We start from the raw sequence: 13,219 nt of genomic DNA on the forward strand, positions 1-13,219 counted from the left end.
GTTTTATTCTATGTTCCAGTTTGACCACCCCCTTGGGTACCCTCAATAGGTGTCAAAACTTTTTTATTTTGCTGTTCCCACCATTCCAACTACTAATTCAAATACTACTTAATTTCAAAGCTCAACTATTCTCTATGAGCCCACATAGATCCTTGACTCCTTTAAATATTTTCTTTCTAAATTTTTTACCAAACAAGCTGCTTTTGTATAAGCAAATTATCTTTTATCTAAGAAAAACTCAAGAACAGGTTTTCTTCACAATTATATTGTACTTTATTCAAGAGGTAAAACATGCCCTTACTTTTGATCTCTTCCTCTGCTCCACACCCTACCCTACTCAACTGCTAATGTGGTGCTGGGACCACAGAGAGCAAGGAAATGTTTGTTTACCTAAGACAAAGAAGCAATGCTATTTTAAAAAGAGATGAATGGAATAGAATGCTAAGAGAATTGAATAAGATGCATCTTTTGTCAGAGAGAATCCTTATGCATTTGGCTACCATATAAATCTCCAACCATGAACCTTCTCATCCACGTGAAATTGTAGAGATTCTACCTTCTCTCTTAGAGGGCATAGAGGTGGGAAATGCAAGTTAGCAAGCCACATCACTGTCACTCTTGGGGCCCAACTGCAATGGGCTAGAAGGACTCCTTAAACGGAAAACCGTAGATTTTCTTGATTTTTAAACTGTGAAGCTTTGGGAAATTTAATGTTTGGGAGAAGGATTTTTTCCCCTATGATTTGAAACTAAAGGAAGAAAATCTTGAGTTGCTATTGTATTTGTAGGTCTAGAAACCATCAACAGCATTGTACCTGTACCAATGTTTTGTAAAATATTAGATTTTCTTGAGTTTATTGCCTGAGTTTGAAAATTTTTACTTTACCAATCTAATTTGTTCCTTATCACTGAGGGTCTTTTAGAGACCAAAATTTGTTAATTTAAAGATATAAGTATTAATGTGTATAATTAGATACTCAGAGAGATTCCTACTTAGTAAAGATTAAGAACCAATATTAAACTGTGGTGGAGAATAAGGAATAGTCAAGTTCATCAATGATGGGGGAGCCTGTAACTTAGATTCACTAGAATTGACACTTCCAGGAAGCAACTTGTTTTTGGTAATTTAATATAACAGGGAAACCTCATTCCTTAAAATAGGAAGAGATTAATGAGGATATCACAAAAATCTTACAGAAAGTAAGTTGCTCGGAGAAATTTCATGGTACTTAATTATCATCATTTTATAGATCTAAATACCAAATAGAAGGCAAACAATTTGGACTTCAGACTCTTCACTGAATCTTATAATGAAATGTTAAAGGGGTTTTCATGGAAGATAGATTTCCTCAGCTGGATCCAGGGACATCTGTTAAAAGCAATAGGTAGCACTTTAATTAAGAATCCTGACTACGTAAAAGATGAAGCATGAAATATAATTACAATAGCACTCGAAGGAAGTGGGAGAAACTCTGGCCATGACAGTGATGGAGTGGGTTTTTAATGAGTGTAAAAGCATTTAATGAGGTCACAAAAATCATTACCTAATGTTGTTTCTGGAGCTTCAAAACTATGAATAACAGGTTCAAAGCTAGTAGCAGGAACTAACCAAAAGCAACAACATGAACACAAAGTCTAAACACACATAGAAAGTCTTAATTTTTCTTTCAAAACATTAGTTTCAAATGACAATTTTTTTAAGCTTTTGCATTCATAGAAAGCAAACAGTCTCTGTAGCTAGGAATAATTCATTGAAGAAGGTAGGCACAACCTTTGAACTCTGCTATGAATCTTAGTATGGTCAACATGAGCCTTTCCTAGGTGTTTGATTTTCTGATTCTCATATGGAAGCTAGCTTCGGAAAATTTGTTTAGGCAATATACACAAAAAAATATGTGAAAGTAACTTGTTACATTTCTTGGAAGCTGAAAAAAATACCTATATTTATGTACTCACAGCTATAATAAATTGATCACGTGTTTAAATGTAGATATAGCAATAAATAACCACGAGTGACTATGCCAATCTTGCTATAAATAAGAGACCAAGAACTTCATCCAAGAAGCAGCTGTTAACCACACCTCAATGCCTTGACTCTTAAGGAACATGAAGGCTGTTACTTCCCATTGGAGGCACTGCTTTGGGACTCCACTGGGACAGACTGCTAGGGCTTACCCCTCAAACCATGAAATAACACATTTACCCAGTTTGGTCTGAGGTGCTTCAGGGCTTGATGTGGTTTTAGGTCTGGGACGTGGATGACGAACTCGTGATGTTTTAGGAGCTGAAGGAAGAAATGTTGGATTACTCTAGTGAAGGTGGTTTTGGAAATAAGGTTCTAGATTTTCTAAATATGTTATATTTCCTTGAAATTTAAGACATGTATTTTAAAGATGCAAATACGTTCGCCTATTTTGTTAATTCTTTTATCACTGAAGATTCTTCAGAGGTAAAACTCGCACATAAAATTAAGTCAAGAAATGAAGAGTCTTGTAAATGTCTAAAAAAGGTAAGGACTATCATCAAACCATACTAAGTTCACACTAAGAAATTTAAATATGCCCCCCTATCCATGGAACCATACAAATTGTTATGATTTAATTGGTCTAGAGAAGACATAGACATTCCCGACTGTGTCTGAAACTAAGCTTTAAATGTGAGCACTGTTTAGACAAAAGTACATGACACAAATTCAATTAAGATTACATGGTAGACAGACATTTTGATCTAAGTCCATGCATAGCTTTTAAAAACAACAGATAACTTCTTTTTAGAGTCTTCAATACTCTTATTAAGAAGAAAAATAAAGTTGAAGAACAGCAGAGGATGACAAGATAGTCTTATGAAGCTGGTGATAATGTTATTACAATGATGATGATGATAGAATGGATTGACAATGAGCAGGAAAAAATTGTTGAGGAACACAGAATATCATTACCTAACGTTGTTTCTGGAGCCTTGGTTCTAAGAGTGACAGGTTCAAGCACTGTAGGAAGAACTGGCCAAAAATAATAAAATAAACCAAAGAGATTTAAAAAATTCACTTGAAGACTAATTTCAGAAGCCAATTGTTAAGCTTCAGGACTGAGAGAAAAGAGACACACACTTGTTCTTTGCAAATTTGACCAAATTGTGGTGAATATCAATTCATCTCATAAAATAGGTACACCATTGCACTTTGCTCAATATCACTGTGGTCAACAAGAAATTCTACATGTTTGATTATCTGATTCTGGTATGGAAGAGTCTTCTGGACAAGCTTTTTACACATTTATATAATATATACTTTTCTAACTACTGGAAAAAGCATTTATCAGTCTATTTGTACTTCTATACAAGTTGACATAAATGTCTACTATTTCAATAATCATGGGTACAATAATGAGTTCATATGTTTGAAAGTATAAGGATCAATGTAACAAATGGAGTGTGTTCATCAAAATTTCAAAGTGGTCCTTGATTCAATAAAAGTTAAGAAACTCTGTCAAACCCTGTTAGAGAAGGAGAAAGAGTCAGCCTACTCTAACACAAAAGCCCATCATTTAAACTTTCAAGACTCAGGCACATTCAAAAATTTGACCATTAACTAAAAACATCATTCCTTGAAACAAGAGATCTCCCAATATAATCATACAGATACTAATTCAATAAAAAGTAACACAATCAAAAAAACATGGTATTTCCACAATTGATGAGGAAAAAGTGAGTGATGAAAATAAGGGATAGATGGAAATTCATGTTTGAAAGGAAACTTAAAATAGCCAATGCTGTTTAAGCAAATGCATGTGATCACATGACACAGTGTTGAGTGGTTACATGACAGTTTGACATCCTGAAATTAGTATACACACAGTTCTCTTAAATTCAACAGATAACTTGACATAGAACGTAGCAAGATTGCAAGGTAAAGACTGTAATGGAATGACAACAGAGGGTATAGAAATGGTTTTAAGATGCAGGAGAACCTGTGGCTACAATGGTATCACAATGAGCAGGAAAAGCACTATTTGAAGGACACACATTCTCATTACCCACGATTTCTGGAGCTTCAGTTCTAAAAGTACCAGGTTCAAGATCTGCAGTGGGAACTAGTCAAAAGCAAGGAAATAAACACATGTGAAAAGTCAGCAAATTAAATCTTACCAGTATAATAGTGCTTCAACAGGTATATAACAATTTAAAACTATTTTTCTGAAATTACATACTTGATATTTAAAGATTTGGTCGTCACCTAAAGCCAGGTAAACTTTCTTTATGAGACAGTCACAGCCTACACAATCTGATAAATATCTCAATAAAGTCAACATGATATTCTCCTAGGTGTCTAAGTACCTAATTCCAATCATTGTAGAAGACTGACCTAGGAAACTTTACACACATTTTACCAAATATATACTTATGTAACTACCATGGCAGTTGTTGGCTTTTCTGTGGAAGCTTTAAGAAAACAGCATGTCCAAGTGTTCATCACAAGGAAGAAAAATATCTTTTTTTCTATTTCTTTAATTTTGTAGCTATATGAGATGATGGATTAAGCTAAGTAAAGTTATTGTGGTCATCATTTCACGACGTACGTAAGTCAAATCATTATTCTGTACACCTTAAACTTATACAGTGCTGTACGCCAATTATATCTCAATAAAACTGGAAGAAAAGAAAGAAAATAGCATGTCTAAATAAGCATGGATACAATAAATAGCTTTTGTGTTTGAAAGGAGGCATAGAAAAGAATTACGCAAAGTGAATCATGTAGATCTTGTTGAGAGCTCATATTTAGAAATAGGCTGAGACCTTGTTTGAGGCAAAGGCACTCAACAAATCAGGATAAAGAACATATAGTGTGTGGTGCCCAGTAGAGCAGCTCTCTGCTCTAATCACAAAAATTCCATACCCTAGATAGGAGGGAGAGACAGTTGCAGGAGAGATCACTGATGCTTCTAGGGTCAGACCCAAACTTCTGAGTCATACCTTCAAGGATTTTCTTCAACTGCTCCTATGGACCCATCCAAACTCAGTACTATTCATCACCTCTTGGAAGCAGAACCTCCCTTATTCCAGAAGTCTGTGTTCTCTGGTTGGTCTCTACACCTTACTTTCTGTCTGTTTATCTCCATGATTTTAAGACCCAACCTCTTTCCAACTCCTTATTCCTGTCCTTCACAGACTTTTCTCTCTTTCAGCTCAGAGATGTTTATAACCCCTGCAAAAAACAGCTCAGTTTGCACAGACACACTGCCTTGGTTCAATCTTTTAATGTTTCACGTTGAGGCAGGTTCTGAATTTGACTCTACTACAGACTGTGAAGTAAAAACAAGCCGCCAGCTTCTGCGATATCCTCACAGATCTTGACGGGCTGTGGGGAGATGGAAGGCACTTCGTGTTTGTTTCTTGAAATAAAAATGCTTGGTTCTACTTAAGACATTTTTTTCTTTAAGAGAAGAATGGAATGGAATAAGAAAAAGTAAATTAAATACATAGTAAAAGAGTAGATCCTTGTGTAGAAAGCACAGGGAATTCAGCTGCCACGCGCATCTCCCCTATCATGTTTTCCTTTGCTAACTCAACAGGGGGAAGCAGCAGCAGGTCATTTTGTGCCTTTACCCACATGGGGCTCACAGGGGCTATCACTCCCACTACTAGCATGAACCCCAGACTCCCAAGAGCTGCAAGGACTCAGTCCTTTAACGAGAGACCCACATTTACCCGGTTTGGTTTGAGGTGCCTCAGGAGTTGGTGTGGTTTTAGGTTTGGGACGTGGATGACGGGTCCGTTTTGATGTTTTAGGAGCTGAAGAAAGAAAACCTTCAGTTACTATAGAGTCTATAGTTCAGAAGCTATGGGTAGCATGACACATGGCTCTAGGTTTCCTAAAACTTATTAGATTTCCTCATATTTTAGGAAATGTGCATTCGTAACTTTTTAATTGGAAACTTTCACCCGTATTATAATAGTATGGTTTTTTTTTTTTATAAGTGAAAGTTCATTGGCAATGAGTCAGTTATAAAAGTGAAGAATCATTCAAGAAGTGAAGAATCATTCATAGAACTCTTGTTTGAATAAAAAGGATAAGAATCACTGTTAAACTATTATGGCAGTGGTGACAGCCAGGTACAAACTCTTTGACAGTTTACTAAAATAAGACCATGTCATTAACTAAAATGTCAGTTAAAGAACAAATATCACAGACAGTTAAAAAAACAGTAGACCTTTAGATCCACAAAAAACCCTCCCTGACACCGTAATAGTAGTTAGAGTCAAGAGAATTGCTTTTTAAACCCAGGTTTTACAAAACATTGGTTAAAAAACATACAAGATGACAAAAACAATTTCAGATGGTTACATGTATAACAGTTGACCTGAGTTAGGTTCATGCATGGCTCTCTTAAAAACAAGGGATAACTTGTTTTAAGAGTCAGAGACTTCAATTCTTTTAGGATGAAGAATATCATGGAGTGACAATAGAGGATGACGATGTAGCTTTATGAAGCAAAAGAACCTGTAGCTTCGATGTTGATGGAATGAGTTTGACAATGAGAAGAAAAAGCACTTACTGAGGATCACAATGTGTTATTACCTTGTGTTGTCACCCAAGCCTCAGTTCTGAATGTAACAGGTTCAAAGTCTGCAGTAGGAACTGACCAAAAGTATTAAAAATAAACCAAGTGATTGTTTTAAATAAACTCAAAACATTTACTTCAAAAAGAATCTTACTAGTATAATATAGGTTCTAGAACTACACAGCAACTTTTAAAAACTCTTAAACTAGAAGAGTAAAAGTTGATTTCCTAAAAATTGGCCATACATCAGTCAGGTACCTATTTCCTTATTCCTCCTTCTTTGATGATCTGATTCTAACTAATAAGCCAAAGTGGGATGTGTGGGTATTGCTAAGAACTTATCTTTGGAAAGAGGCTGAGGCCTCAGCATGATGAATCAAATTGGGTATCCCTCCAGACTAAGCAAAGAAAGAGCATGCCTTCATGAGCAAAGAACAGCTTGCTGATATATACTTGATCAAATCTCAACTGCTTCATCAGGTGCCTAAAGATCTCCACCATGGGAGTCCATGGACCAATCAAGATCTAGAAAAGCTTTGACTACCACCTTGAAGTCAGACATCCTTTATACTAGTATTACAGTTAGACTTTCTCCTTTGGTTGGTCTCTACTTATATCCATTCTTTCTGATTTTATTCCTTTCCATCTTTCTACTCATCTATGTACTATGATGATTTCAAGGCTCCACTCTTTTTAAATTTATCTTTCCCTGCTCCAAATATTTATGTCCCTAGCACATCTTGTTGGTAGCACCCAAATATCAATCTTGTATTTGCATAGATGCTGCCTAATGCCATCTTCTATTTTATTTACAAAGGAAAGGCTTTTGTTCTTAACTGTCTTGAAGGTTTGAGGACTAAAACATGTCTCCCACATCTGATACATTAGCATCTTTAGAGGTATACAACTTGGAGGATACTGAAGGCACTTAGTGTTTGTCAATTTGAACTGAATATGCCTAATTTTTCACAAGAAGCTTTATTTTCAAGAGATAAATGGAAGTTAATAAAATGCACAGTGACAAAGATTTTACAGAGGAAGCAAAAGGCATTCAGCTGCCCCACAGATCTCCCCCTACTGTGCTCTTCTTGCCAGCTCCACAGTGGGAACTGCAACTTAACACGAGTTGTATCTTTACTCTCATGGGGTGTACTGGTTACTCCCCAAAACTGGGATTACTCAACACCCTGCTGGGTTAGGTTGTTGGGACTCTAAACCAGGAACACAAGTTTACCTGGTTTGGACTCAGGTGCTTCAGGACTTGGTGTGGTTTTTGGTCTGGGACGTGGATGAATTGTCTGTTGTGATATTTTGGAAGCTGAAGGAAGAAATTCTTGGGTTATTACATAACTACATCACCCATGGTTCTGGAAGCTATGGGACGCAAAAAACATGACTATAGATCTTCTACACCTTGTTAGATTTTTGCCTGTTTAGTTTGAGATTTTTGTCACATACATAACTCCTTTTATATCTTCTTTTATCATAGAAGATTCTCTGAAGACAAAAATCACTTTTTAATATAAGAAGTAAAGATTAGTAATTATAATCAAAGTCTCATAGAGCAGCTTGACTGGGCAACAAAAAGGTTAAGAACTGTTGCTAAATTTTAATGGATAATGAAGAACAGTCATACTCAATCTGAGGTTTATAATTTAATCTTCCAATCTTGGGTACATGTTCTATATAACTATTAAAATAAAAACATATTATTACCTAAATAGAAACAAAACAACAAAATACTATGCAAATAGAAAAAAGGTAGAAATGTAGATGTGCAATGAATGGATCCTCTTGGCCCTATGAGAGCTGTTGATGACTTTATCTGTCTAGATAAGAGGGAGATCTGGATGTGTTTGAAAACCAACATGTGCTTTTACCACAAGCACCACTGGAATAAAACACAGAATGACACAATTTCAAACAGGTTACGTGGCAAATAAATATCCTAAAGTAGGGTCACACATAACTAGTTCTATTAAAAACAACAGGTAATTTAAGGGTTTTCATAATTTTAAGAAGAATGTAATTGAATGGCCACAAAGAATAAAACTGTTGTCACATGGAGCAAGATGAAACTCTGGGTCTGACAACAAGCAGGATAAGGCTTGTTGAAAACACAGTTTATCATTACCTAATGTTGTTCTGGGGGCCTCCGGTCTAAGAGTGACAGGTTCAAGGACTGCAGCAGGAACTGACCAAAAAACAATACAGTAAACCAAAAAGATTTAAAAATATATGAAAAGTTAGAACATTCATACCCCAACAAAACTTGCTTATATATCATTCCCTCTACAGAAACAAAGAAAAAAAAAAAAAAACAGAGAAAGAGTAGAGGATTGTTCTTTGAACATTTGGCCAAACGGTAGTCGTGGTCAGTCTTAGGCTTATCCTTGGAAATACCTTGAGTCAACATGAAATTCTCCTAGGTTTTAACTAATGGATTCTAATTGATATGGAAAACTCTGCACTGGAAAATATTTTTAGGCATTTACCTAATATACACTGAACAAAGAAATTGTCTTTAAAATAATCTGATCAACCTGTACTTCTATGGAGGCTGAAAATGAGCCCTTACTGTGTTTAAGTAAACATGGATACAATAGACAGTTTATAAGTTTGAAACAGATATAAAAATTAATCATTGAAGTGGATGGTGTTGGTCTTGCCAAGAGCTTATCTATGGAAAGAGTCTGAGACCTCTGTCCAAACCACGACATACAAAAGAGCAGGATAAAGATGGTTACTCAGTCTGAAATACTCAGTAGAGCATCTCTCTGGCCTAAGCCCAGAAAAAGTGGAAATCAAAGACTGTTGATATCTCTCTATCAAATCTAAGCTCTTGAACCAGGTCCTCAAAATCCTCTTTCAATTGACTGGATGGATCCATCCAAATGTAGCATTATCAACAGCCAGGTTTTGACCATGAGAAGTAGGAGAGTCTGTTCTAGGTACCCCCAACCACCACACTTCTGGTTCTTCTGCCTTGGTTCACATTTCCCTCCATGCATTCAAATCCTGTAGTGGGCCTAAAGCCCAAGGTCCAAGGTCCAAGTCCAGTCCACCTTGATCTTTTCCCTTGTATCATGCAAACATGTTCTCAACTTTACTGTTTTAGAAATGAAATGTCTCCCACAGCTGGCATATCACCCACAGTTGCCAATATTGGTCCAGGAATTTGCAAGGTACTTACAATTTGTTTATTTACTTGAACGTAATATATTGGCTTTGCTAAAGAAGTAAAACTGGAATTTTATAGTAAAAAATATACTAAATGTATGTCAAGACTCACACATAAAAAGAATATGAGACCTAGAGACACATACAGAGACCTAGAGACACATACAGACTGAAAGTGAGGGGATGGAAAAAGATATTCCATGCAAATGGAAATCAAAAGAAAGCTGGAGTAGCAATTCTCATATCAGACAAAATAGACTTTAAAATAAAGACTATTACAAGAGACAAAGAAGGACACTATATAATGATCAAGGGATCGATCCAAGAGGAAGGTATAACAATTGTAAATATTTATGTACCCAACATAGGAGCACCTCAATACATAAGGCAAATACTAACAGCCATAAAAGGGGAAATCGACAGTAACACAATCATAGTAGGGGACTTTAACACCCCACTTTCACCAATGGACAGATCATCCAAAATGAAAATAAATAAGGAAACACAAGCTTTAAATGATACATTAAACAAGATGGACTTAATTGATATTTATAGGACATTCCACCCAAAAACAACACAATACACATTTTTCTCAAGTGCTCATGGAACATTCTCCAGGATAGATCATATCTTGGGTCACAAATCAAACCTTGGTAAATTTTAAAAAATTGACATCATATCAAGTATCTTTTCCGACCACAACGCTATGAGACTAGATATCAATTACAGGAAAAGATCTGTAAAAAATACAAACACATGGAGGCTACACAATACACTACTTAATAACGAAGTGATCACTGAAGAAATCAAAGGGGAAATCAAAAAATACCTAGAAACAAATGACAATGGAGACACGACGATCCAAAACCTATGGGATGCAGCAAAAGCAGTTCTAAGAGGGAAGTTTATAGCAATACAAGCCTACATCAAGAAACAGGAAACATCTCGAATAAACAACCTAACCTTGCACCTAAAGCAATTAGAGAAAGAAGAACAAAAAAACCCCAAAGCTAGCAGAAGGAAGGAAATCATAAAGATCAGATCAGAAATAAATGAAAAAGAAATGAAGGAAACAATAGCAAAAATCAATGAAACTAAAAGCTGGTTCTTTGAGAAGATAAACAAAATTGATAAACCATTAGCCAGACTCATCAAGAGAAAAAGGGAGAAGACTCAAATCAATAGAATTAGAAATGAAAAAGGAGAAGTAACCACTGACACTGCAGAAATACAAACGATCATGAGAGATTACTACAAGCAACTCTATGCCAATAAAATGGACAACCTGGAAGAAATGGACAGATTCTTAGAAATGCACAACCTGCCAAGACTGAACCAGGAAGAAATAGAAAATATGAACAGACCAATCACAAGCACTGAAATTGAAACTGTGATTAAAAATCTTCCAACAAACAAAAGCCCAGGACCAGATGGCTTCACAGGCGAATTCTATCAAACATTTAGAGAAGAGCTAACACCTATCCTTCTCAAACTCTTCCAAAATATTGCAGAGGGAGGAACACTCCCAAACTCATTCTACGAGGCCACCATCACCCTGATACCAAAACCAGACAAAGATGTCACAAAGAAAGAAAACTACAGGCCAATATCACTGATGAACATAGATGCAAAAATCCTCAACAAAATACTAGCAAACAGAATCCAACAGCACATTAAAAGGATTATACACCATGATCAAGTGGGGTTTATTCCAGGAATGCAAGGATTCTTCAATATACGCAAATCAATCAACGTGATACATCATATTAACAAATTGAAGGAGAAAAACCATATGATCATCTCAATAGATGCAGAGAAAGCTTTCGACAAAATTCAACACCCATTTATGATAAAAGTCCTGCAGAAAGTAGGCATAGAGGGAACTTTCCTCAACATAATAAAGGCCATATATGACAAACCCACAGCCAACATTGTCCTCAATGGTGAAAAACTGAAACCATTTCCACTAAGATCAGGAACAAGACAAGGTTGCCCACTCTCACCACTATTATTCAACATAGTTTTGGAAGTGTTAGCCACAGCAATCAGAGAAGAAAAAGAAATAAAAGGAATCCAAATCGGAAAAGAAGAAGTAAAGCTGTCACTGTTTGCAGATGACATGATACTATACATAGAGAATCCTAAAGATGCTACCAGAAAACTACTAGAGCTAATCAATGAATTTGGTAAAGTAGCAGGATACAAAATTAATGCACAGAAATCTCTTGCATTTCTATATACTAATGATGAAAAATCTGAAAGTGAAATTAAGAAAACACTCCCGTTTACCATTGCAACAAAAAGAATAAAATATCCAGGAATAAACCTACCTAAGGAGACAAAAGACCTGTATGCAGAAAATTATAGGACACTGATGAAAGAAATTAAAGATGATACAAATAGATGGAGAGATATACCATGTTCTTGGATTGGAAGAATCAACATTGTGAAAATGACTCTGCTACCCAAAGCAATCTACAGATTCAATGCAATCCCTATCAAACTACCACTGGCATTTTTCACAGAACTAGAACAAAAAATTTCACAATTTGTATGGAAACACAAAAGACCCCGAATAGCCAAAGCAATCTTGAGAACAAAAAATGGAGCTGGAGGAATCAGGCTCCCTGACTTCAGACTATATTACAAAGCTACAGTAATCAAGACAGTTTGGTACTGGCACAAAAACAGAAATATAGATCAATGGAACAGGATAGAAAGCACAGAGATAAGCCCACGCACATATGGTCACCTTATCTTTGATAAAGGAGGCAAGCATATACAGTGGAGAAAAGACAGCCTCTTCAATAAGTGGTGTTGGGAAAATTGGACAGGTACATGTAAAAGTATGAAATTAGAACACTCCCTGACACCATACACAAAAATAAACTCAAAATGGATTAAAGACCTAAGTGTAAGGCCAGACACTATCAAACTCTTAGAGGAAAACATAGGCAGAACACTCTATGACATAAATCACAGCAAGATCCTTTTTGACCCAGCTCCTAGAGAAATGGAAATAAAAACACAAATAAACAAATGGGACCTAATGAAACTTAGAAGCTTTTGCACAGCAAAGGAAACCATAAACAAGACCAAAAGACAACCCTCAGAATGGGAGAAAATATTTGCAAATGAAGCAACTGACAAAGGATTAATCTCCAAGATTTACAAGCAGCTCGTGCAGCTCAATAACAAAAAAACAAACAACCCAATCCAAAAATGGGCAAAAGACCTAAATAGACATTTCTCCAAAGAAGATATACAGATTGCCAACAGACACATGAAAGAATGCTCAACATCATTAATCATTAGAGAAATGCAAATCAAAACTACAATGAGGTATCATCTCACACCGGTCAGAATGGCCATCATCAAAAAATCTAGAAACAATAAATGCTGGAGAGGGTGTGGAGAAAAGGGAACACTCTTGCACTGTTGGTGGGAATGTAAATTGATACAGCCACTATGGAGAACAGTATG

The 13,219-nt window shown here is 36.0% G+C and overlaps 1 protein-coding gene across 38 annotated transcripts in view; it reads right to left on the reverse strand.

Annotated features, from left to right (window-relative positions):
• The window catches only part of ABI3BP (ABI family member 3 binding protein), a 264,662-nt gene that overhangs the window by 77,567 nt on the left and 173,876 nt on the right, over positions 1-13,219 (reverse strand). For 30 of the 38 annotated variants that reach the window (XM_061194088.1, XM_061194099.1, XM_061194118.1 and 27 more), the window contains 7 exons: positions 8,691-8,750; positions 7,791-7,874; positions 6,574-6,633; positions 5,703-5,786; positions 4,031-4,087; positions 2,938-2,997; positions 2,203-2,283 (listed from right to left, as the gene is read on the reverse strand). The exons of 3 other annotated variants lie outside the window; for them this stretch is intronic. In XM_061194088.1, coding sequence (XP_061050071.1) covers positions 2,203-2,283; positions 2,938-2,997; positions 4,031-4,087; positions 5,703-5,786; positions 6,574-6,633; positions 7,791-7,874; positions 8,691-8,750 — 486 coding nt within the window. The remainder of the gene's footprint in view (positions 1-2,202; positions 2,284-2,937; positions 2,998-4,030; positions 4,088-5,702; positions 5,787-6,573; positions 6,634-7,790; positions 7,875-8,690; positions 8,751-13,219) is intronic. 5 more of the 38 variants (XM_061194114.1, XM_061194086.1, XM_061194104.1 and 2 more) reach the window with 3 other exon arrangements.

The sequence above is a fragment of the Eubalaena glacialis genome, chromosome 6 (assembly GCF_028564815.1).
Source record: "Eubalaena glacialis isolate mEubGla1 chromosome 6, mEubGla1.1.hap2.+ XY, whole genome shotgun sequence".
NCBI lineage: Eukaryota > Metazoa > Chordata > Mammalia > Artiodactyla > Balaenidae > Eubalaena > Eubalaena glacialis.